The sequence below is a fragment of the Mus pahari genome, chromosome X, assembly GCF_900095145.1.
Source record: "Mus pahari chromosome X, PAHARI_EIJ_v1.1, whole genome shotgun sequence".
NCBI lineage: Eukaryota > Metazoa > Chordata > Mammalia > Rodentia > Muridae > Mus > Mus pahari.
Window position 1 is genome coordinate 113,480,912 of NC_034613.1, and position 26,639 is coordinate 113,507,550.

General features: G+C 43.5%; 1 protein-coding gene across 5 annotated transcripts in view; it reads left to right on the forward strand.

The window, feature by feature from the left end:
* Positions 1 to 431: 431 nt before the first annotated feature.
* Positions 432 to 26,639, forward strand: part of Drp2 (dystrophin related protein 2) — a 50,803-nt gene continuing 24,595 nt past the window's right edge. For 2 of the 5 annotated variants that reach the window (XR_003843025.1, XM_029534287.1), the window contains exons 1-5: positions 797 to 917; positions 17,484 to 17,661; positions 21,658 to 21,812; positions 23,774 to 23,930; positions 24,747 to 24,867. Coding sequence is in view for 4 of the 5 variants with exons in the window: in XM_029534287.1 (XP_029390147.1) it covers positions 17,545 to 17,661; positions 21,658 to 21,812; positions 23,774 to 23,930; positions 24,747 to 24,867 (550 nt within the window). In the remaining variant the exon portion in view is untranslated. Of the gene's footprint in view, positions 590 to 739; positions 918 to 17,483; positions 17,662 to 21,657; positions 21,813 to 23,773; positions 23,931 to 24,746; positions 24,868 to 26,639 lie in introns of those variants that run through there. The other 3 variants (XM_029534285.1, XM_029534286.1, XM_021187789.1) reach the window with 3 other exon arrangements.

Here is a 26,639-nt window from a genome sequence, read left to right on the forward strand (position 1 = left end):
TCTAATATCCTGCATCCAGATCTGTTGGAGCTGTTTGGAACTTAAACCTTTAACAGTTGAAAGAGCAAGAGCGAGAGCTGGTGTGGACGAAATCTGTAAGGTCGTCAGTGAGAGGAGCCAGGAAAGAGCTTCATTTTCTCAAATCATCCCCCCCCCCCGTCCCTTTTCTTTCTTTTACTTGTTGAGTTTCACACACTAAAGGTCTAGGAGGGATTTACTACAAGAGCTCATAGGTCACTGGCAGACTGCACTGTGCCCAACCAAGACTGTACCTTGGGTACCGATGATGATTGTTAGAGCCATGCGTTTCAGCTCCTGGCACAGAAATTGAATCCTGGACGGGCTACTGAAGGGCCCCTGCCAGCTGCTGGCTCCAAAGTTGGTTTTGGCTCTGGACTGGGTATGTGCAAGTCGGGGGCCAGACACTTCACTCAGCTTAGCAGTTTGTATTGATCTCCGGGGCTCTTTTGTCTCCTCCTCCCAGTGGAAGCCTCTCCTTCTCCCCCTCTCTCCCTCGGCTTTTCAGGCTCTTCCGCTTCGCTCTTCTGCTTCGAATGAATTGAAATCTCCGCGAGCCACCACAGCTCTGGTACTTTTATAAAACTGTCCTTGCTCTCTCTGTGTTCGTCCAGTCAAGGGTATCTTTGCCTGAGGTCGGAATGGTGCTGTTAGTCCTGGTGATGATTGCATAGCAACACAGAGCAGCTCGGAGAGGGGAGGAGGAGAAGAGAAGGAGGAGGAGGAGGAGGAGGAGGAGAAGGAGGACGGGGAGGTGGGAGAGACAGGGAGAGTGTGCACACAGCAGCTGCCGGCATCCCTGTCTGAGGGACTTCTTTGCTGATTCACAGAGGCAGCCTAGCCTGGGCCTCCCAGCTTCCCAGCTACTGCCAGCTTCGCAGACCTGACGGAATCAGAAGGTAGGCCACGGAGAAATTCTTTCCAAGCCTTGCCCTCATTCAGCCGGCTGAAATAGGGGAAGCTTCAAGGGTACTGTCTAAGGGGGTTGTCTGTACGCCTGTTCTTGTCTGCCTGCATGTGCCTTTGGGGGAAAACTTGCATTTAAAATGCGTCTAATGAAGTAGCCACTGATTGGATTCATAAAGAAGGAAAAATATACCCGGGAATAGTAACTCAACAATTTGAGTAATTGTGATCTAAAGGATAGATAAGAGGAAAGAGGTCTGTTTCTCTCATAGAAATGGGGTGTTTATTTATCTTAGATTTTTTTTCAATGACATGCTTTTTGTCCAAGGGTAGATTTACTGGTGAGAGGGAAGGTGTGTGTGTGTGTGTGTGTGTGTGTGTGTGTGTGTAAAGCATTTGCTGGAAAGAGAAGAGAGGCAACAGCAGACCTCCAATTTTCTGAGCAAATGAGTATTCTGGCCAGGAGACAGGACACAGTAGTTCTTCCCTGAAGTAAACTGGGCTGAGGCCTCAAAGCCCCGGCTGAAGGGCTCCTGGCAAGCCTGCACTGACTTCCTGACCCCCTTCATTTTCCCTGAGGTACTTTCCCCATTGTTCTGTTCTGTCTTCCCATTGCCTTTCTGCCTCCTGTACCTGGGAGGCACCTTTTACCTCTCCAGAGCATAGTTTGGAGTGATTTGAAATAGAGCTTCCTTCTCTCAAGTCCAATACCCCATTTCCTTCTACACCCCCTGCCTCTCCTAACCTCAGGCTAAGTGCCCCAACCTGGTACATGGGCCGGAGACTGGAAGGGTAAATACGATTTATCCTTCTTTTGCTAGGTAGAGAAGGACAGACCCCATGACTTCCTAGCAGGTGAGGTGGCAGCGAGTGGGGAGAAGCTCTTAGCAAAGGAGATGTAGTGTTCTCTTTTATCAAGAACGTGGCACATACTGTCGGGAAACGAACATATCTTTCTGCTTCCCTTTCCATTGTTCAAAAGAACAAAGGCATTGAAAATCTCCACCTATAGACTTTTCCAAAGGCATCTTTATTTTTAAATTATAGACTCCCAAGTAAATCACCTGCCAGAAAAGTCCAGAGGAGGCTGCGAACCTCAGCAGATTCTTCTTCTGAGATTTCGGGGGGGGGGGGCGGGAGGGGCAGGGAGATGGTTCCAAGGAATCTCAGGGTTAGAAGTTGAAGTAAATGTCCTGTCTCTGAAAGAAGATGGAGCTGCTCCTTCCCTGCCTCAAAGTGCTGCTTCCTGCCAACTCTTGGTATGGGATAAAGGCATGAAGGAAGAGACTTGGACCTTCTGGATTAGGCCCTAGCTGTGTCGCTCTGAGATCCCACCAGGAACAGCTCTCAGCTCTGCTGTCACCTAAAGGAGGGGAGCTTGGCTTGAAGCAGCAAACTTAGGATAGGTAAAGATGTAAAGAAGCCATCGAGGGCACAGCCTTCCCATTGCACATGCTTCCATCTGCCACAATGCCTGAGAGGCGAGCTTAGACGCAGTAATGAAGCTGAGAAGAGAGTCTTATAGACTGAGAAGGCACTCCCTGAGAGAGCCCACTCAGTGGATGTTACAGTATGGGACCACGGTCTGCCCTTCCAGAGGACTCTATATCCTTTATTCCATTTTAATTTATTTCATGTGCGAGAGAGAGAGAGAGAGAGAGAGAGAGAGAGAGAGAGAGAGAGAGAGAGAGAGAGAGAGAGAGAGAGAGAGAGAGAGAGAGAGAGAGAGAGAGAGAGAGAGACAGACATGTGCCATGTCTCTCATGTGGAGGTGAGAGGACAACTTGCAAAAATCAGTTCTACCCCTTCCACCATGTGGGTCCCAGGAATCAAACTTGGGCCCTGAGGCTTGGCAGTAGGTGTCTTTACCCACTGGGCCATCTTGCCAGTCCTTCCAAAGGATTACAGACACTGGTAGCTACAATAGTAAGGAAATCTTTCTAGGACAATAGTTTTAGGAGAATGTTAATAGATTCTGTTTAAAGAGTGTGTATGTGTGTGGGGTGGGGTGGGGATTGGAAATGCTTTTACTGACTTGTCCTCTTAGAGAGCGACAATGTACATAAAGGATGCTAAGGTCTCCGAGAAATACTGCTGTGCATAAATTGCAATTATGTTTTGACATGGGAAGCACTTGAGCATTTTACAGGAATGGGTTTAGCAGTTGCTGCTAACTAACAAATTAACCAACCAGACAAACACAGTCATCTGAAAACACCTCTAAGACAATCTGCTCCACCATTGTATTTTTAAATGTGCAAACCCAAGAGATGAATAAAAGCGCTCTCCTCCCTATAGTTAGTGACTGGCTGAGAGATTTTCCCCTGATTCCAGGCTGACTACGCCCAACTGCTAGATCTCTAGTAGGTCCCCTCCTGTGGAAGTAGTCCTGGGAAAATGAAGAAGATTTGAGGAACAGTCTTTTCTGAGTGCAACCCCGGTATTAATTATATTGCATTTAGTGTCTTGTTATATCCAAAAAAGATCAGCTTTTCATTTGGCATGGGATTTGTTGTATTTTTTTTAAGCACTGTGTTATGAAATGTTTTGTGCATTCAAAGCAGCATAAAGCACATAAGAGAGATATAATATGATCTGGACATAATATGATGTTCAGGTATAAAAAGGCATTACCAATAGAGTCTGTTTTTCCATATTTAAAGCTTCCCCACTCCACAGTATCCTGGATGTAGTGTTTGCTATTCCCTTTCATTTATTCATACTTTAATCTTTACCATATGTGTGTGTATTTCAAGAACATATGCTGATGCTTCAGATATTTTAAAGTTTATACCAATGGTGTTCAATGCATTATACTGCAACTTGTATTTTAATAATCAATATTATACTTGTGAAATACATCCATGTTAAAATATGTGGCTGTAATTCACTCATTTTTTTCAATAATGTATTTATGAGCATAAACACAATTTATTCATCCATTCTGTACTGGTGGGTGTTTAGATTTCCTGCTTGTAGCTATGACCATTAAGGCTTCTGTGTTCGCTCTTAGGTACTTGAGTTTGGGTGAATGCTTCTGTCAGGAAGATTATTTGGAGTGGAATTGTTCACTCACAAAAATCTGAGCAGCGGCACTGTTAAAAGACCTTGTCAGTTCCCTCTCCAAAATGGCTTACCAGCTTCCATTCTGACTATTAGTATAGGAAAGTTCCAGGGTTATTGTGTTATTTGTCTCTTAGAATAAAGTCATCACCCATGGGGGTGTATCTTTAGGCTTTTTAAAAAGATATATTTATTTATTATATGTAAGTACACTGTAGCTGCCTTCAGACACCCACAAGAGGGCATCAGATCTCATTACAAATGATCGTCAGCCACCATGTGGTTGCTGGGATTTGAACTCAGGACCTTCGGAAGAGCAGTCAGTGCTCTTAACCGCTGAGCCATCTCTTCAGCCCCATCTTTAGACTTTTGAGTGGGAAATAAGTTTTATTTCCCAAAAATGCTTTATAGGTCTTACCTCAGGAACACATTTCCTTGTTTCCATTTGCCAATTAAGGGATTGTTTTAATCTCGCAGGTCTCTTCCAGCTTGACAGTTGGAGTTTCTCTGATTTATTAATTGAATTCTATCTGAAGTAGAAACTTGGCTTTGGCTATAGACTACAGGAAATTATTTTAGGAAGACATATAGAATGCGTGCCTCCTCTCTTCCTACCATGCTGTCTAGTAGACAAGCCCCATCATGAGAGGGGAGGTGGTCATGCAGCCTCACCTTGGACTGAGGCAGGGGGTCAAGAGCTGCAGGAAGACTTCCTGTTGTCTGCTTCCTTCCTTCACATGTCTACCTTAAAACCCAATGGTTTTTTCTCCTGAGAATAACTGGTTTGTTAAAAACAAAACAAAACAAAACAAAACAAAACAAAACAAAACAAACAAAAAACCCTGTGGTTTCATGAAAGAGAGTTTCATTTTTTTGCAACTCCCTAGAAGTGTCAATAAACAGTTTGGAATATATTTTCTAAGCTTCCTTTCTGCACGTATTCACACACAGATTTGTATAGGCATTTACAAAATTTGACTTTTATCAAGAATACTATTTTAACAGCCGCTTTCTTTAACTTAAATATATACCTTTGGCATCTGTAGTGGTTAGCTTTTTGTCAGCCTGACACAAACTAGAGTTACCTTGGAGGAGGAAACGTTTGCTGAGAAAGTGCGTTGGCAAGCAAGATTGGGCTTAAACAAGTCCATGGGGGCGTTTTGGGCACAGAGGGCCCAACCCACTGTGGGCAGTGTACCCCTCAGGAGAGGGTTCTGTCTAAGAAGGCAAGATTAGGAAGCTAAGAGGAACAAGCCAAAAAGCAGCATTTCTCCGTGGCTCCTGCTTCAGTTGCTGCCTCCAGGTTCCTTCTTTGAGTCCCTGCCCCGACTTCCTTTCATAAGAACCTGTTCTTGTGGTTCTTATGTTGTTTCGGTTATAATGTTTATCACGACAGCAGAAAGCAAATCAAAACAGCATCTGATAAGTCAGTGCATATAAAGCTACATCCTTTTAGCAACTACATAACAATCCCGTACAAGCTGGCCCTTGAGTATTTGCTAAACAGCAGAAAGCATGAATTAACTGCTGGCAACATGGCAATGAATGAGGTGGTTTTCCATGCCTACAGACTTCTCTCCTCTGTCCACAGTGAGACTGCCCGACCATCTTCCCTCTTCCAGTGTGGTGTTGCTACTGACAGTGTGGCAGTGAAAGAGGAGGCACACATGCTAAGTCTTTTTGTTAGGCCCATTTTATAGATACAGCAGCTGAAGTACAATAAGGTTAGAGAGCTTGTGCAGATTTTTGCTAGTAAGTGGCAGAGCCAGCTGCAGAGACAAACGCTGTGGCTCTGGGCCTGTGCCCTTAACCATCATACTGTGCTTCCTCTCTGGCACAGTCTACTGACCAGTTCCCTGGTGATGGACATCTGAGTCAATTGCACATTTTTTGCTCTTCCGTGCTCCACTACAGTGAACACTACAGTGAACACCCTTGTCCATTTCTATAACTCTCTCCGAGGTGTCAGTTTCTAACTGCTGGGTTGTAGGTGAAAAGAGTTTATTTGTTCATTTTAAAGTATTGATTGCGTTCCAGACACTGAGGAAACTCTGAACTCAAACTGAGTAGCTTGTCAGTCCAGAAATTTATTTCTCAGATGTCCTGCAAAGGGCATTTAAGTGCTTTTCTGGGTTTCTCAGCCTGATACTGCCCAGAGTCACTGCATTCTGCCTTTGCTTGAGTGTGTGTGATGGTCTCCATTTGCTGTAAAGAGATGCTTCTGTGATGAAGCCTACTCAATGGGAGGGAAGCCATGCCCTGTATTGGAAACCTAGCCAGCTTCCTGGGCACAGCTAGTGAGGTCATGGCCTTAGAAAATAACCCCCCACTGTCACTTTGCTAGACCAGCGTAATTCCTTACTACCTTCGAAAACTATCCTTACACTCACAAATAAATGTAGATACCACCTCTAGACAAAGTACTATGGGCAACTAATGGCTGCCAGGAGAAGAAAAATTAGCATCTCCCAGGATGCGCCCCTGTATTGGTTGTCCAACACGGAGTGGTCAACCCTGAAACTATAGTCACATTAACAACAAAAACAGACTCAGCGGGTTGCATTTATATGTCTGTTCATACGCATATACACACCATGTAGAACAAGTATACGCTAATAAAACATTCAAAGCAATACTAGCCCTTTGGGAAGTGATTGGTGTAGATCATTAAGCCTACTGGCCTTCTTAGGAGGAGGGAAGAATGAGGAGGGTGAGGAAGAGATGCAAGGGCCCCACCATGATGTGACGCAGCCTGGACCAGGGTAGTGATGCCTGTTTCACTGCATAGCTTCTAAAAATGTGAGCTAAAGAAAATGTAAAAGTATTTCAAGTAATGGTTTTGTTTTTAGTTTTTTAAGATAGAGTTTCTCTGTGTAGCCCTGGCTGTCCTGGAACTCACTCTATAGACCAGGCTGTCCTTGAACTCAGAGAGCCTGCCTCTGCCTCTTGAATTCTGGGATTAAAGTCATGCAGGATCACACCCAGCCTAAAATAACGTTTTAATTGAAGTAGAATGATTTCATTTTCCTTCCTCCCTTTCCTTCCTCCAGCCCCTCCTAGCTACTCTCCCTGGAATCCACCATTGCCCCCCTCAAGTAGATAGCCTCATTTTCTTTATTATTGTTACATGTGAATCTGTGTTTAATTTATGGCATTTTCATACATGTACATAATGTACTTGAACCACACACACACACACACACACACACACACACACTACCACATATGTTATTCTCTCTTCTTCCCCACCTTCTTGCTCAAATTCCCCTCATCCTCCCAACAAGCTCCCTCCTCTGCTTGCTCGGGGACCAGTGACAATAGTGCCTCACACTGTGGGTTCTAGAATTTACAGAGACAACATCATGTAATGAGGACGAATTTGCATTCTGGGTCAGAATGGCTTCAGCTCTTTGCCACATGGTTTTCAGTATGACCAAACAAGCTACTTTCTCTTTGTGTACCTGTTTTATTTTTCAATGCTTGTTGAAGACAATAATGACTCTTTTATAAAATTGTTGTGAGGTTTTTATGTTATATATTAACATTTAGTTAACTCTTTAGAATATGTATATATGTACACATACACACGTATATGTATATATGGAATTTGGTAGGTTTTTTTTTTTCTCGAGACAGGGTCTCTCTGTGTCACCAAGGATGTCCTCAGACCCACAATGCTCCTGTCGCAGACTCCTGAGTTTCCCAGGAATGCATCACCATGCCTCATTAGAAGACTTTAACCACTATTGCTCATTTGGGTATAGAAAAGTTACCGCATCATTCTTTCCACAAACAACTGAAGACCTTGTCTTAGTTTCCTTTCCTGTTGGAGTGATAAGTTGGGTAGAGGCCAGAGAGATGGCTCAGTGGTTAAGAGCACTTGCTCCTTTCCCAAAAGATCCAAGTTCAATTCCCAGCACCCACACTTTTTTTTTACAAGTAACTCACAAATACTTGTAACTCCAGCTCTAGGGGATCCAGTTGCTGTGGCCTCCACAAGCACTGTCACATGCCTACAGAAGACAGACAGACAGACAGACACATACACATACACGTAATGAAAAAAATGAATCTTTTAACAAACACTTGGGGGGAATGTAAATGAAAGAGAAATGGTTTGTTTTAGCTCACAGTTCAGGTATTACATTATGGTAAGAGTGCTGGTTGGTTTTTGTCAACTGGACACAAACCTAGGTGTATCTGGAAAGAAAGACTCTTAACGGAGAAAATTTTCTTCATCAAATTGCCTTCCTATAGAAGGTCTGTAAGGCATTTCCTTAATTAGTAAGAGGGCCCAACTCATGGTAGGTGGTGCCACCCCTGTGGTGGTAGTCCCATGTTCTATAAGAAAGCAGGTGGATCAAGCCATAGAGAGCAAGGCAGAAAGCAGCACCCATCCATGGCCTCTGCCTGGGTTCCTGCCTTGTTTTCCCTCGGCAGATATGTAGCCTAAGTGAACCCTTTCCTTCCCATATTGCTTTTGGTCATGGTGCTTTATCACAGCAATAGAGACACTAAGGCAGTGGGTAAGTTAAGGCCACAGGGGCTTGAAAGTGCTTGGGTTATCACATCAGTAGTCAGCAAATAGAGAGGGATGAATTCATGCTCCACTCCTTTTGTCCACTTGATTCATTGCGAGGTTCACCACATAGGGAATGGGCTCCCCCCCACCCCCGGTTAAAATGGGTCTTTAAAAAACAAAACATGGATTAACACAATGAAGGCAATCACTCACAGACATTCTCAGAGCCTACTCTTAATCTAGATAATCCCTCACCACCTACCAGGTGATTCCAGCTTCTGCCAAGCTGACAGTTCACAGCAGCCTTCACAGACTTCTTGTGGCATCTTGGAGGACGGTGAGGAGAAAGGAGAAAGTCGCTGGTCTAGAATATATTTACATTGCTAAAATTCAAAAAGCATAAAAGGATATTGAGTTTAAAGGCCATATTTCTAAGCCGGAGAGGTGGCTCATCAGTTAAGAACCCTCATTGACCTTACAGAGGACCCATGTTCAGCTCTCCATATCTACATGGAGCTCATAACTGTCTGTAACTCCAGTTCCAGGGGATCTGATGCCCTCTTCTGACCTCCACGGGCATCAGGCACACACATGGTACACATACATAGATGCAGGCAGACACTCATAAATAAATAAATAAATAAATAAATAAATAAATAAATAAATAAAATTGATAAATTGATATTTCCTGTTGATGACATGAGATTTTTGTGTGGATTACAATTTTATTTTTCAACCTTGTCTGTGATTATATCGGGATGTACTTATAATAATTTAACATATTTTACATATATGTCTAATACACTTTTTTATAAGCATAGTGATTTTTTAAGGGAAAAAAATCCCAAAGGAGTGAGAGAGATTTTTCTCTAAAATAGCCATTCAGTTCCTTTTCCAATGGTAACAGATTATTTTATATATGTCCAAAAGATATTTTGTTATAACTAGAAGGGCATATTTTCATTTTGAGGAGCAAGTGAAGAGTAACCATATTGGCTTATTTCTTGTTTTTTTTTTATTTTATGAAAATATATTTTAACTATATGCAGTGGTACATGTCTATGATTTCAGCTACTTAGGAGGCTGAAGCAGAAAGATCTCAATTGCAAGGCCAGTCTGATAAACAGGATAATTCTGTCTCCAATAGGAAAATGGCTAGGGATGTAACTCAGCAATAGAGCACTAGCCTAGCATGCATGAAACTCAGTCTCAAGTTACATACACCCACACACACACACCCCCCACACACATACACACACACATACACACACACACACACACATACACACACACGTACTTGGCATGCACCCACACCAGGTCTATTTAACTTGTTTACATTAATTAATTAATTAATTAATTAGATGTACATATGACTGTACATGCACAGTGTGTGTGTGTAAGTCAGAAAACAATTTGAAGGAGTTGGTTCTCTCAGTTCTGCATGTGGGGGTCAAAGGATGGAACTCAGAGATTGTTAGGTTTAAGCACTATTGCCCGTATCTGCTGACTCATCTTACTGTATCACACACACACACACACACACACACACCATAGAACAAAGCAGAAATCAAGGGCCCTGGATAGGTTCAGTTATATTTCGGCATGTTCATCTGAAAAAGAAATTATAATTCTTGCTGGGACAGCCTTGCCAGATTATGCTAAAAATCTTTTTTTTTTTTTTCTGTTTGCTTACTTTCGTGCTTGCTCGCTTGCTTTTGTTTACTTCTTGGTTAGAGGCAGAGCCTCACTCATCTCAGGCTGGCATCAAACTGCTATGTACTCAAGAATGACTTGGAAATCCCCATCCTCCTCTCTCTTTCTCCTAAGTGCTGACCATCGTGCCTGGCTTATGTGTAAAAGAGCTTGAGAGACAGTTTAGCAGGCTTCAAGTTCACGCTGCACAAAGTGGGTATAGCGGTGTTTTGATGCCTGCCAATCTTAAACACTTATATTTGACAGAATAGCAAAATCAGTCTTAAGCCATTGTGTTCATGAGGGTACAGCCTGTGGTTACCTACACATGGCCTGCACAAGATGGGGCCCTTTAACATTCAATCATGAATGGAAGAGGGGCTCGGGAGGCTCCACCCCTCCTTGAGGAGTTATTAGTGGCAGTTACTGGTCGCTTGGGGGAGAAGGAGTCATTTTTCTCAGTGGTGTAGTCACTGGTTAGTTGCCCATGCTCCACTACATAATCCCATCTATGTTTATGCAGACAACCCTAATAAAACTCAGTCAGGTCTGCCAAATAATAAAACAAAACCAAACAAAAAGACAAAAAAAAAGAAGAAGAAGAAGAAGAAGAGGTTGAATTAGATGGAGAGGAGAGAGAGGGTAACTGGGAGTAAATATGATCAAAATATACTATATACACGTACAGAATTGTGAGTGCATAACAAATCTAAAAAATGAGGCTTAGAGAGGTGGAATGACTTAAGGCCATAGAACAAAAGGCTGCCTTTATTCCCAGCACTCGGGAGGCAGAGGCAGGCGGATTTCTGAGTTCGAGGCCAGCCTGGTCTACAAAGTGAGTTCCAGGACAGTCAGGGCTATACAGAGAAACCCTGTCTCAAAAAAAAAAAAAAAAAAACCAACCAAACAACAAAAAGAGGTTAATACTTTTTTTTGTCTGTGTTATGATTGGAAGCTATGAATTCATCTTTTGGTGAAGGAAGTTATGACAGGGTCTCTTGCTTATGAAGCCCTGGCTGTCCTGGAACTTACTTTGTAGACCATGCTGGTCTTGAACTCACTGATATCCACCTGCCTCGGCCTCCAGACCCATGACATTAAAGAGGTGTGCCACCATGACTCAAAAGGTATGATTTTTTTTTATTCCTTGGTTTATCTTAATTTTGTCAGGTGGCAGGTTAGCAAAAAAATAATGAGGAGTGCATTTTTTTAAAAAGAATTCTGTTTTGTTGTTGTGTTTGTTGGAGCCAAGATTTCACACTATAGCCCTGGTTGGCTGGGCACTTGCTATGTAGAAAGAGCTGGCCTTGAACTGGTGACAATATCTCTTTGCCTCTGCAATGCTGGGATCACAGGCAAGTGTTGGCACACTACACTTTGTAAGAAGCCACTCTCAAAATAGTTCACACTAGAAGAAAAACAAGTGACAATGGGTGTGGAGGGTCCACATTTCAAGCCATTAAGGAAATGAAAAGTGATCACAAAGTTGGCAAAAAAAAGGAATAGATATTGTTGGCAAGTGAGCTAGGAAGTTGGCACACACATGCATTGCTTGTGGTAGTATAGACCAATGCATCTTTTTTTCTAGTGCTTTAAATATGTGTGTGAAGCACAAAGGTATTTGGGGGCTTGGGGGAAGCTTTTGTTTTTCCCATTTTGGGAACTATATTGAGGATTATAATTATGCATAAGGTTGTTCACTGCAATTTGACTTCTAAAGCAAAAGAACTGTAAATATATGACCAACTCTTAAAATGAATTATGGTCTACAATTCAGTGAGATAGTATTGATGATGATTATAGCTAGTACTCAGCCATGCCATACTGCCAGGAGGGCAGTATATTCATGTGTCTAATCATGATTGACTTTAATAATGAGAACAATTCCATAAGGTCAGTATCATTCTTATACCCATTTTACAGATGAGAGTATTGAGGCTCTGAGAGGTAAAGGTATTCCAGACCATATTGTTGGTAGGTATCCACTTTTCTAAGCTAATCATGGTTTATTTTTGGAAAATACATGTTTGGATTTTTTTGAAGACTAAAAACTTAAAATATTTTTGTTTCAAAAAATATAAAAGTGGAGCCGGGTGTGGTGGCGCACGCCTTTAATCCCAGCACTCGGGAGGCAGAGGCAGGCAGATTTTGAGTTCAATGCCAGCCTGGTCTACAAAGTGAGTTCCAGGACAGCTAGGGCTATACAGAGAAACCCTGTCTCAAAAAACCAAAAATAAAAAGAGTGTAGATTTCATTCTGGATGCCAGAACCAATGACCTCAGCCATAGCACTCTCTGCAGTTGTTAGAAATCATGTTTTGATTGGGTCCCCAGAAGTTGCTTAGGTTCAGAGCTTGAAGTATCTTCTTCACCTCTATTGGTTAGTTTGAGGGCTGCTGATAAGAGATAGGATGTTTTCTGGTATGTTTGCTTTTGTACTAAGTGGTAGTGTTCCTTAAAGCTTTCAAAATTGTTTCTTTGCTTTGTATTTTTTGGCTTCTTGATTTCAGTATGCCACAGAGGATCTTTCTTTGTCATGCTGTTTTGAGTTCCAAATGTCTCTGGAATTTGCATTGATTTCTCTAGATTGGGGATTGTTGTGTGGTTATCTTAGTAATAGATTCTCGGTGTGCTCTTTTTTTTGTCTCAACTTATAGCTTATGCTATGGTGTTTTGACCCAGATGGAACTTAAGGTTATGCTCATTCTTTTTATTTTTTAGTTTTTTTGAGACAGGATCTCTCTACATGTCCTGGAACTTACTATGTAGACCAGGCTGGCTTTGAACTCACAGAAATCTGCCTGCCTCTGCCTCCTGAGTACTGTGCACTTTTTCTTATTGATGTTTGTTTGTAACTGTAGTGTTTTGTTGACCTTGTCTTTCTTCTACTGTGCTGAGTCTATTGGTGATGTTTTTCACTATTTTTAAAGTTTTGATTTATTGATTTTTTCATTTCTAAAATTTCATTATTACATTAATTGTTTGTTTGTTTATTGTGGGGGAGCAATTTATTGAGGGTTGATTTTCTCCATCTACCGAATATTTCCCATTGATGAAACTCAGGCTGTCAGACTTGCTGGCAAGCCCCTAAACCACTAAACGGTCTCTTTGGCCCCATTTCTAGTGTTTCTATTTTGTTTTCCTGTTTCCAAATCCCAACTTCCTTGCTGAATTTTTCTTCCATATTACTTCTTTCTTGCCTAGGTCTCGGTTAGAACCATGTGCTTATTTGTCGTCTCTTTGAAGTCAGTCACTGAGCATCTTGACTGAATAACTCTTGAAATCTACCTAACATTTTACACATTTCCTTTATCTTCTAAGTCAGTAACTGGGGAGCTTTGGGGAATGAGTCAGGCTGCCTTGCCTCTTTCATGGTTTTTGTTTTTTGCTTTGTTTGTTTGTTTGTTTTTGTTTTTGTTTTGTTTTGTTTTACTTTCTGCACACCTGCTCTCTGCATATCTCTTTCATTTTACTTGGAGATATTTTTTTGGAAGACAATGCAGAGAGGGGAAAACAAAGGATTTGGGATGGCAATTCCACCTGCCTTCCCCTCATCAGTGAAGTACATGACAGAAGCTTGTTCAGTTTAGACTACCTCTAGTTGGGGCATTTCTCTCATTTTCTCTGCACTCTCCAGGGTTACTATCACTCACTGGCTTCATGGATTTCCAAAGCGCATCCTCTTCTCTCTTTGCAATAGGCTGCTTATAGTTATTCTGACTCTTCCCCTTCACCTGGTTACAGGCGACCAGTTCATGTCACCATGGTTATGACCAGGGCAACTCTTATAAATGAAGACATTTAATTGGGTTTGGCTTACAGTCTCAGAGGTTTCATCCATTATTGTCGTGGCAGGAAGCATGGCAGCCTGCCGACAGACATGGAGCTAGAGAAGGAGCTGAGAGTTCTACATCTTGATCCACAGGCAGCAGCGGGAGAACTGACTTGAGCTTCTCGGACCTCGAAGCCAGCTCCCTACAGTGGCACACTTCCTCCAGCAAGGCCACACCTCATAAGGCCCCTCCCTAGGGGTGGGGAGATTCCTATTCAAGCCACCACACATGTCCTCTAGCTCACCCAGAACTTACTAATATTTGCTTTTCAAAGACAAAGTACTGTATCTTTCAATCCGTCAGTAATGGTTATCTCTAGGTTGTGGTAATATTGCTTATTTTCAGTTCCAACCTACAATTTATTTCACATTTTCCAGCTCTTCTGTAAAGAGTGTATATGAAGGTTTAGTAGTAGAGCTCTTGCCTAGTATTTGAAAGGCCCTGGGCCCTGCCTCCAGTGCTACAAGTAAGTAAGTGAATAAATAAATTTCAAATGGAAGTATTTTAAGGGCTAAAAACGTGCTTCAGTGATAGAGAGCTTGCCTAGTGTGCATAAACCCCTAGATTCAATTGCTGGCATTTCAGGGGGGGGGGAAACTTTTGAATTTTAAGAACACGAACTACTTGAACTACTTATAAATTCAACAAAAATAAAAAGCGTTTTAGACTGTCTACCTTTGCACTCTTCAGAGCTCTACCTGCCTCTGCCTCCTAAGTTCTGGGATTAAAGGCTGGACATCCATTTTAATACGTTACATTTCATCTGAGTGATCTTTTTCCTGTTGGTATCTGATTGGGAGAATCATATTTTCAGTCATCCTTTGGGGAATTTCTTTGTGGGTTGAAAGCTGTGTAGTTGTGTAATTGCCAGGGATTTTAAACTATGAGAAAGTATCCTTCATACTATAAACCTCAGACTCTGTCATAGTCCTCCATCTTGGGGCCATGGACCCTTGAAGAGCACAGAAGGGTACTTGATGCAAGAAGTCTACAGATGTCTAAATGTGTTAAGTGGTTTTCTCATTCTGGAAGTTCTAAAAGTACAGCTACTGTAGTGGGTGTGAGTGGGTGAAGTGAGACTTTCTTTCATCTTAGGAAGGGACCTTTATATATAAAATGACGAGAACTAGTGGAATTAGAGGCTTAAAATGGCCACCACTTAATCATCACCATCGGGAATCGAAGATTATTGCTTCTTCCCATTTGGAAGAAGGACTATTTTGGCCACACATTAAAAGTGACTACCTTGCCGGGCATGGTGGCGCAGACCTTTAATCCCAGCACTTGGGAGGCAGAGGCAGGCAGATTTCTGAGTTCGAGGCCAGCCTGGTCTACAAAGTGAGTTCCAGGACAGCCAGGGCTATACAGAGAAACCCTGTCTCAAAAAACCAGAAAAAAAAACTGACTACCTTTATTATTTGCAAGTAGCATCATTGCTGCTTCTCCTCGTGTTGTATACATTTATTAAGCCATCATTTGGTTTGTGCATCTACTTTTTTGTTCATCCGTCTCCTTTTCAAAATGCAACACTCCTGATACATATGACTAAATGTCCCCAGTATAGCTGACTGTGTAACTTTTTCCTCACCCCTCACCACACCAAATGTCCTCCTTCCTCTGCATTCCTGTTCTTGCTCTTGGTAATGTTACCCATCTATCTCCCAAATTTGAAAGTCTGACCCCTTCAACTCCCTTACCTTTCACATCCAATTGGCCCCTGAGTCCCAAACATGTTACCTCCTCAGTGGATCTCAAAGCCTCGCTGTCTGCTCACGTATCCTGCCTACCTATTTATTATATGCTAGCTTCTCAGCCTGTTCTTCCCCTGGGAGAATCACCACACAAGGCAAGCAGAGGAAAATATGGCCATGTCACTTTCCTGCTTAAAATCTTCAGTGCCTCCCTGTTGTCTACAAGATAAATGCTAGAATCTTTTGTTTGTCATTCAGGACATGGCCCAATCTGGTGCCTATCTTGTTTTTTTGCTCACACTACACATTTTTTTTTATTTGCAGCTTGGAACATTCTTTTTTATCTTTTCTACCTAATGCAATCCCACTTCTCTTTCATGATTCATCTAAAGTACATTTCCTCTAGGGAAATGTGACTGGGCACAATTTACCTCGTCCTCATCTCTTTCTTCACTCCATCTGTTACTCTTTTTAATATTAATGCATGTAACAATTTATGGTCTTTATTCTCCCTGTTTGTATTCTCTGTATGTGAACTCCTTGGAGCAAGCACTATGTCTTTTCACTCTCTGTGTTTCCTAAACTCTAGCTATACTGAACTCACCAATACCTGAATATGCTTTGCCATTTTCTGACATCAGCCTTTAAATAGATGGGTCAACAATTAATGCCCTTCTTCCTTTATCTCCTTTTCTAAATAGACAAACTATTCTGACTTATCCTAAAAGCAGTTTCTTTGTAGTGTGTATATGTGTTTGTGTGTGTTTGCAGATGTGTGTGTGTGTGTGTTTGTGTGTATATGTGCAGGTGAGTATATGTGTGTGTGTGTACAGGTGTGTGTGGGTGCAGGTGTGTGTGTATGTGCAGGTGGGTGTATGTGTGTGTGTGTGTAGATGTGTATATAAGTGTGTGCATGTGTATATGTGTGTGTGTACAGATGTGTGTGTACAGATGCGTGGTGCAGGTGTGTGTATGCAGGTGTATGTATGTGTGTGTGTGTGCAGGTATGTGTATATGTGTGTGTGCAGGTGTGTATGTGTGTGTGTGTGTGTGTGCACGCGCAGATGGATGTATGTGTATGTGCTGAAGATACGCTTAAGTGCATTCATTTCTGTGGAAGCCAGAGTTCAACCTCAGGAGCCTCCTTTTTTTAAAAAAAAAATGAAACAGAGTCTCTCATTGGTGTGGAGCTCACCAAGTATGCTAGGCTGGCTAGCTGGGGTGCCCCAGGAGTCTGCCTGTCTCCCCCTCCCCAGTGATAGAATTATAAGCACATGCTATCATGCATACCTTTCTAAAATTTTGTGTTCTGGGGATCAAATTAAAGTCCTCAGGCTTATGTGGCAAGCACTTAACTGACCGATCTATGTCCAGAGTCCCTCCAATGCAGTCTTTCTGAAGCTGTGTGGTCTTGGATATACGTTGTGCCCCCCCATAACCTAGGCTGGCCTTGCTTATAGTATTTGGCATATGAGTATTTTATTATAATTATTAGCTTGCCTAGCTGCCTCTCCAGCCTATATCATAGTAATTCACCTTTGTGTCTTTAGCACAAAGCATAATACGTAACAATAAATTCTTCCTTGGCTAATAATCAGTCGTGTATGGCACACAACATACAATAACTGGCCTATCAGAGAGTTCAGTTAGCTGTGGATACTGATCTCATGGTGAGCTGATTCATGCAGCTGTTAGGAGGTGCCGACTCCAGTGGCTTTTCCTAGTCTTAACTCTAAATCCCTGCTTATAACTCTTCCAGGTGCTTGATGCTCCACAGTTGGTCTGCTGCCAATCCTCACCCTCCATGAGCCTTGGTTCTGATGCAACCTTTGGTCATGCAGGGATGCCCTTACACCCTCCCACGATGTCATGAGTGGCATGCTGCTGACCGGTTTCATCACAGCAGCAGCCTCCGAAACACCTGTCCCCAGCCTCAGGTAAGTAAGTGTACATTAGTAAAAGAAAGGCCTCTGCAGAAAAGACTTCCCAAGGTGCAAGGAAGCTCGTGTGTGTATATGAAAATCCTTAGATAGCACAGAGCCTGCAGCAACACATCCCTTATCAGCCATGAGGTAGTTAATGAGGGACATACAGCAAAGAAAGATGTAGGGCTGGGCAACCCACTATGTCTAATGGGGGCCAATCCCATGTTAACTTGAGGATTATAGTCCCTGGATATCACAAAAGAATGTGATTCTTTAAGGCATGCCCTAGGCCTGGATGTGCTCTCTCTCTTCTACCTCTGCTTGTGGACGTTGTACATCGTGGTGCGGAGCCTAGTGCGCACCACGATGTACAACGTCCACAAGCAGGTGCCTTTCCCCCTTGATCACTAATTGAGAAGATACCTTACAGTTGGATCTCATGGAGGCATTTCCTCAAGGGAGGCTCCTTTCTCTGTGATAACTCCAGCTTGTGTCAAGTTGACACACAAAACCAGCCAGTACAGTGTGTGTGTTTGTGCGTGTGTGTGTGTGTTGGTAGATGAGTGAGAGGTAGTAATCTAAAGCGAGAAAGAACCCACCTTTCCTGACAATGAGACGGAGATCTGGAGGAGACACAGGCATTCTTTAGGGTTTCCTGCAATGCTTTTGGGTCTCAAGACTGTGGTGGCATAGAGAAGTGCTGTGTGTCCTGGAGAGTCACAGATGAACTGCAGTGCTGAGTCATTAGAAGAGGCACAGACAGCAGATGAATCTATAGGGAGAATGGAAGCGTACAAGCAGTGGAAAGTGAATACAAGTGTTGGGGGGAATCATTTGGGAAAAGCTAAATAAGTCAAGAGCCAGAGAAGAGTGGTGGGGGTCAGGTCTTTCTTAGTCTTTTTTTTTTTCATTTAACCAGAGAGGAATTACAGCCTCTAATATATTCTCAAAGGCATTTAGTATCTCCAGGTAATGTGCCTCTTTCTTAGAGTGTGACTCTCACAGTGTCGGGATTGAGAGGCTGTGAGATTTACTGAAAGACTTCCTTTGCCCACCGCCTCCCTAACCCAACAGATCTTCCCCTGGATGGGCAGAATGCACAGGGCCTTCAGTGCGCCATTGTGAATGGCATGGCGCAGTCCCTCTTTCCCATTTTCATGTAGGTTTTCTTCATGTAGGATTACTGTCCCGGGGATCTGAGGTATGGAGAGAGAGAGTTCTGTAGATGGGGCATGAACAGCAAACATCATAGCCACAAAAGAAAAAAGAAAAAAAAAAAACAAAGAGAAAGCAACTTATGGGAAAGAAAACCATTATTCTTCTTGATTTGTCTAGAAAAAAATCTGACGGGAAGTGCAGGAGAATGGGGCTCTAGAGAGTAGTGTGGGAGCTGGATGGAAGTTAGGAAGAAGAAAGAGTGCTGCCGAAGATGAAAGGCTAACACCGATGGCGATGGCGCCCAGCTCATTGTGGGCTCTTCCCCAGAGCCCAGTCAGGATGGCCTGGTCACCACTGGGTCACAAAGCGCTCTTTCCAACTCTGGGGCATTCCCCGGTCCAAAGGACTCTGTGACACTGGCTTTAACCCAATATTCCTAACACAAGTGATGCCTGTAGCTAGGAACCCCTCCCCACTCTTGGCTAGTTATCCCCTACAGTCCTCCAGTCATCCCAGTTGGCTCCACTCGGGCCTCTGGAAAGGGTCAGGCAGCTGTCGCAGCTATTCCTGTAGGCGGACCTCGGCATGGAAACAATGTGGAACTGTGGAAAGCCCTGGCGACTGTGGGAGATAAATAAGGAGAGCAACAGAATCCTTTTGGTATAAACACGCTGTTTTCCAAAAGTGCTCATGGGTGGGGGCTGAGCTGAGGAATGCTAACCTTTTTTCGGGCAAGACTATGGAAGACGGAAAGCCGTGGTCGTTTCCAGGAGACTGTGCCTCAGTCAGTGGCTTAGTGGAAAGGGTTTCCCTCCGTTCCACCCAGGATAACACAAGCAGACACAGGAGTGTCTCCATCCCTGGCTCTCTGCACGGAGTTGCTACATTTCATTGTCCTCTTGTCCTTATGATAGAGGCCTAAAGGATATCCTGGAGCCAGTCACTCTGTCCTTAGGGGATAGAGGTCTACCGGTCATGGCTCAAAGGCAGGGGGAAGCACTCCAGTGAACCTTCTGGCCTCTGTACTCATGGAAGATAATCAAGTGCACTTGCAATTCCAGCTTCCCAATGTAGCAGTCCATCGCCCTAGGTGTGCCACACACCTTCCTCCCTGCTTCCAAGGAGGCTCACCTAGTTGAGAGCAAGGCTTATTTCCCAAGTTCATCTTCCATCAGGCTTTGTTGAAAAAAAAAGGGGGGTGCTGATGGAAGATGAGCTCAGGAAATGATTTTATTTGCTGAACTTGTCTTACTGTTATGTCCACTTCAGATCAGGGCTGAGTCTGGAGGCGGTGAGTACTTTGTGTCTTCCATAGAAAGGGAAAGTTAGTCAACAGGAGCTGCCCTCTCCACCCCCCTCCTCAGCACCATAGAATGCCCAGTCCCACTCCTGCCTGTCCTTGGCAGTCTGGGAACTAGCTGGAATTCCTGGCAACAAAGCTCCGATTCACTGGGTAGGCTCTGACATGGCCGCCCCCTCTAGATTCCTGGGGGGTCAGTAAACAAACAGGGGAGCAGCCCCTGCCTCCTGGCCTGGCTCAGCTTTGCCTGTCTCCCAGAGCTCCCTCAGAGCTCCTCAAGATTCTGCCTATCTACACTCACCAGACACGCGAGGCCCAGAGTCCTGCTGAGGGAAAAACCATGAACCGTCCTGATCCTGCCATGGACTCCTCGGGCAGCACAGGTATGGTCAGCACACAGGCTGCAAGGAGGGACTGAATTCTCAGCTTGTCCCCCAGGACATGGCAGCCCCCTCACTTTCCTTGTGCTCATGAGCTGCAGTTTCACTCTGGGATGATTGCTGTCCTAACTGCCTGGAGGCTCTTGTAAGAAGTATGATCTTAAGATGAGGAGAATTGAGGAGTCCCAGCTGCTAGTCAGGCCTGCTAGGTAGGCTAGCAGAAGGTATTCTATGGGCCGGCATGGAGGTCACCTTGGGTATGGTGGATCTGCTCAGAAAGAGATTTCTTCCTCCAATTCCCTTCCTTCCAAACCCTCTACTGCCCTCTGGCTGGGAATTCCCAGCACTGTGCTCATGATGGGTGATTTGATCAACTAGACTCTAGACCCAATAGTACTCTTACCTGGCCTTACCAGTGCCCAGGACAGCAACAGTAGAGAATGAGGCTGAGAACACAAGCTACACTTGAGCAAGCTTCAAGACTGGATTCCTTGACTGCCGACATTGGTCAGGTTATTTCTAGTGCAAAATCCAGAAGGATCCTTTAGCTCTTTCTCAGTCCATGGTCACCTTCACCCCTTTAGGAAGATTTCTGGGCTTCTTGACTGAGGTTTGAAGTGTGAGAGTTAAAACTGGGGGAGGGGGTGAACTCAAAGTCCTCAATACATTTGGAAAGTACGATATAGGGAACAGGCCACTTTCTTTGGCTTATCTGCTTCTTCTCTGAATCTTTGTGGGGCAGCCCGTCAGCTGTATTTTCCAAAGCTTGAACAAAGTGTGAGCCCCTGTGGATTGAGCCTGTAGTTCAGGTTGAATGCTGTGGTTGTTTACATTTGGGCAAATCCCACCTGGATTCTTACTGGATGCAGGAGCCCACTCGCATGGTCATCTTGGCAAATTATCTAACAGGAGGTAAATAACAATAACAGTACTCAGCACATCTATGACTCAAGGCTTCCCAAGAGAAGACTCATCCGTTTACAAGCTCTGGAGTCCTTCTGCACCACCCCCCCGCCCTTGAATACACACCTGCACAAAACAGGATGGGATTTCAGGACCCTGGGACCAGGCGTTCTCTCATCTCCTTCACTCATGTCCCACAGCTTAGCTCAGCATAGAACAGAGCATGGGAAGCTCCAGGAACCACAGACTATTTTTGTTTCTTTCCAGGTTAGAGCTGCGGTCACCATCCCTGCACCACCCTGGGATGGTGCCGGGGATCCCTGCCTAAGTCCAAAGCACTTGAACGGGTCTGTTGGGCCCCTGGAGCCATCAGCCATGAATCTGTGTTGGAATGAAATAAAAAAGAAGTCTCACAACCTCCGGTAAGGACTAACCCCTAAAAACAGTTGCTTTAGGAATTGGCTGGGACAATATGGGGCTCCTTTTTGCTGTTGTAGTTTGTGCGCCCCCTGCCCCAGCTTCACTCTCTACCTCTCCTCCATCTTTCTGTGGCACTAGAGGAAGAAACCTGGGTTAGAAGTCAAGTATGTCTCTTTTAACCTGTTTGAAGTAGGTGTGTCATCTTAAATAAGTTGCTTGAGTTCTCAGAATTTTAACTTGCACTTGGTTTTGTTCTGTTCTGAGAGTTCAGTGCTGGCTAGCTTGGATCTCTCTGTAGAGTGAAGACTGATCTTGAACCTTGGAATCATCTTTCCTTTGCCTCTTCAGTGCTAGGTTGATAGGCAAGCACCACCATGCCTGGCTTTGTTTTGTTGTTGTTGTTTGTTTGTTTTTGTTTTTTTTAAGAAAACGAAGTAAATGGAGGTATAAATAATAGCTGTCCTCCCTACCTCACGGTATTGCATTGTACATTCATATAACACGTGAAAATGCATTCTAAACCTAAATGTGTTGATATGTAGATAAAAATGAGGCAATCATCCCCTCCTCTCCCTCAAAACTGCCCAGCCTCAGAGGGGTTCATCTGTGGACTCTCATCCCCTTGCTGTATTTTGTACTATTTATTTATTTATTTATTTATTTATTTATTTATTTATTTAGAGACAGGGTCTTATGTATCCCAGATTGCCTTTAAAGTCACAGTATAGCCGAGGGTCTAGAACTTCTGCTCCTCTAGTTTCCATCTCCCAAGTAATCAGATGACAGGCATAAAGCACCGCGGTCAGGTTCTGTGGGCATAGGGATCACACTTCATGCGTGTTAGACAAGTACCCAAGCAACTGAGCTGCATCTCCAGCCCACCCTTCCCATCCATGGGTCATCAGCTTGGGTAGGTACAACTTAGAGAATTTCTATATCTTATTTTCTTCCTGCCTTTCTGTGTGTGCCTCATTCTTTAAAAGAAAATCTCCACTTCCTACCATCAAAGCCCAGACCCATGGCTTCTGTGGAGGTGGGGGGAGGCGATGAGGTGAGGTTGTGAAGAAAAGCAGAAAGAATACAGGTTGTAGAGTCATGTAACCCAGATTTCAAATCATAGACCATGTCAGTCCCTTGAGTCTGTGGTTATGAACATCCTTGGACAATAGTCATGTGCACCCCATAAGATTGTTGTAAGAATTAGTTTGCACTGTGATTTAGAGAAAGGGGTTTTCCCCCAGGTATGGGGAAGCAGTAGACAAAGATAGTTGTTAGTGCTAACTAAGAGGAATGGGCTTAGTGGCTGCACCAAGCCATGCTTGGCCAGCCTCCAGCTTCTTCCTATTACACCTTAGCTCATATTTTATTGGGGAATTGGGAGCAAGCAGACATACGATGAGAGAATACAAACGATTTCTTCTCTCTTCCCAAACTGTAGCCAGTGTTTCTGTTATTGTTTGAGTCCCTTTGGGCTGCTAAGATGTGCGTACATCCTTGCTTGTCTTCATGGCTGTATTCAACCATCCACCCTGCCCTTTCCACTAACTGCATTCTCTAGTGCACAGGGCATCCTGGTCAGCTGAGCAAATTGATGTGACTTGGATTCTGCCTGGGCAAGAAGGGAGCCAGATGGCTGTCACCCCTAATGCACTTGTTTAGTTTCTTACCCTTCATGGCCTGATGCTGGGCATCCAGCTGAAGTGACTAAGATCCACAAAGTGATGTTTAAACCATTTTAATATAGGATAGCTCCCAACCACTGTAACGCCGCACTCCATGCAGTGAGACCTTGGGAACGTTTATGAGCAGGTACAAAAAGGAAGGGCTCCTGAGCCTCCCCACGCTTCAGCTAGAGCAGTTCCTTTGAATCAAAGCCGCATACAAGCATGCAATGTTAGGAAAAATAAATTCTGCTACTTAAAGAGATGATTGAATCGCTGGTCTTACTGTCTGTTACATGCAGTGCTCGCCTAGAGGCCTTCTCAGACCACAGTGGAAAACTTCAGCTCCCGCTCCAAGAGATTATTGACTGGCTCAGCCAAAAGGATGAGGAGTTGTCAGCTCAGCTCCCCTTGCAAGGGGATGTGGCCCTGGTACAACAGGAAAAGGAGACACATGCGGTAAGTTAGACTCCTGGAAGTGTGGTGTGGAGCCTCTGAGCAGGAAATACCCTTTCACAGTACCCTTACAGACAGGCCCTGAGTTCTCACCTGAAGCAATATGTGATGGTATGCAGACCAAGTCTGGGGCTCGCACCTCACACAGTGAGTCTAGGCTACAATTTAAAACTGCCTTGATTTCTAAGGAGAGCATGGGCAAATGGATATAATGTGGTATTGAAAATGCAAAAATATAAAACTCTGGATTTCCGTTACATAAAAATATTGATAGATGTGTGCATATATACAGTGATGCCACAGGAGGGAAATCCAACAAAATATTAATAGTGTTTAAGTCTTTCATTTTGTGTGTTACAGTTCTTTGAGCTTTGAAATATTTCCATGACATCATCTCTATAATCAGAAAATGACTGCTATATCTAGGATTTTGGCTGGGTGTTTGTTGTTGTTGTTGTTTTGTTTTGTTTTTGAGACAAGCTTTTACTTCCTATACAGCCTCAAACTTCCTATATAGCTCAGGCTGGCCTTGAGCTAATTGTAAAACCCTAGCTGGTCTCACACTGAGTCTTCTGGAAAGCTAAGCTCCACTCCACATGCCTTCTACTCTGTGGCAAATCTAGACTCATTGCACACTAAAGAAGCTTTCTAGCATTAGAGTTATTTTCTGCCTATAGAGAAGACTGATAATTATTTTTCTGGGTAAGCCTGGGACACCTAATAAGGCCATGGGAGCAAGCTACCTTGAGAAGAAAGGTTATTGACTGTGAAATAAAATTGAACTGATTGAAAAGCTAACTCGGTCGCTATCTTTCACAGGCCTTCATGGAAGAAGTCAAGTCTAAGGGTCCCTACATCTACTCTGTGCTGGAATCCGCTCAGGCTTTCCTGTCCCAGCATCCATTTGAAGAATTAGAGGAGTCTCATTCTGAGAGCAAAGGTAGGTGACCTTCCTGTCTACCTCCACTTCCTTCCGAGCTGTAGGTAATACTAAACGAACGCTATTGTGCCCTTTACTGGCTCCTTGTCTCAGCTGGAACTCAGGGCAAAGTCGGACAGGAACGAGAGTCATGGTTAGTTGTAAGAAAAAGGAAAGATCCTGAAGCATGTGGCCCGAAGCTATATGTGGCTCTTCAGAGTGTCACGTGTGTCCTTGTCACGAGGTAGAAAGAAAGAAAGAAAGAAAGAAAGAAAGAAAGAAAGAAAGAAAGGAAGGAAGAAAGAAAGAAGAAAGGAAGGAGAGAGAGAAACAGAGAGAGAGAGACAGAGACAGAGAGACAGAGAGACACAGAGACACAGAGACAGAGAGAGACAGAGACAGAGAGAGACAGAGATGCAGGGGAACAGAGAGAAAAGGGCACAAGTGAATTGAAGTACCTCAGGAAATGAGAGCAGTGTGTCCTTTTGGAATGTTGTTTATGACCCGAGTGACAACCCAAGGCTGTACTTACTACCCATGTGACCTGCATAAATCGAAAACATTAGGAAATAATCTGTTTTATTCCAACATGGAGGGACATTGGCAATACTAATAACAGTCAGCAACTAAATATATATATCTTAAAAACCTAAGAAGTTGGGCAGTGACTTTTGAGATGTAAATCGATGGTGGCTTGTCACCTCTGATCCTGATGATATCTGGGCCTGACTTAATAGGGAGGTCACTTTCTGTGTAGAGTCCAATGAACTGCCAGCACAGTTAAGTGTACTACCATGGGTTAAGTGTGAGTGGTGATCTAGCAACCCCTTCCAGAAAAAATCCTCAGTCCTGGCACATGAAGTAAATAGACTAGAAAGAAGCCCTCAGCACTCAAGTCCTTTGTAGATTCCATTCACGGTCCCTGTTTCTGGCCTCTCAGTAAGCCAGTTAGTACATAAACTGCTGCTCAATGGGCCCTGAGTAGGGCAAGCTCCAGCGAGAACAAGGCAGTTCCATGAAGCTTAGGACTATAGACTGATCCTCTCTCAAGAGGGAGTCTGAGAGACAAAGAGGAAACCTAAAAATCAGGAGGAGTAGAAAAGCTAGGAATATTATATCTTATACCAGACTCTTGAGCTGGAGCTTCAACAAACAAACAAACAAACAAACAAACCTTCCTTTCTTTGGATTTTAGCAGGCACCAGGGCCCAAGTCATTTCTCAGTGGGATATGAATAGGACTAGATGACTGACTGTCACTGCATTTCTTAAGACACTTTATTCACTGTTTACCTTACCATTTAATAATGAGAAAACGTTAATGTACAAGTGGGAAGAACTAAAATGATCTTCTGTAGCAGTAGATTTGTGAACCAACATTTGATAAAAATGCATAAAGCTAAATGAGTGTGTATGCACATGTACAAAAATGAATATAGGTAAAACTAGGGAACTCTGAAAAAAAATTTGACAGATTAGGCCAATGCCAAAATCCTGCTTGGAATATGACACTATCAGTTTACAAGACATTACCATTTTAGGAAAGAGTGAGGAAATATTGCTATTATTACTTATATTGAAAAGCTAATCTATAATAATCTTAAAATACACAGTTTTTTGTGGTACATTTACACAATGGAGTACTACTCAGCTATTAAAAACAATGTATTTATGAAATTCTTGGGCAAATGGATATATCTGGAGGATATCATCCTTAGTGAGGTAACCCAATCACAAAAGAAGTCACTAGATATGCACTCACTGATAAGCGGATATTAGCACAGAAACTTAGAA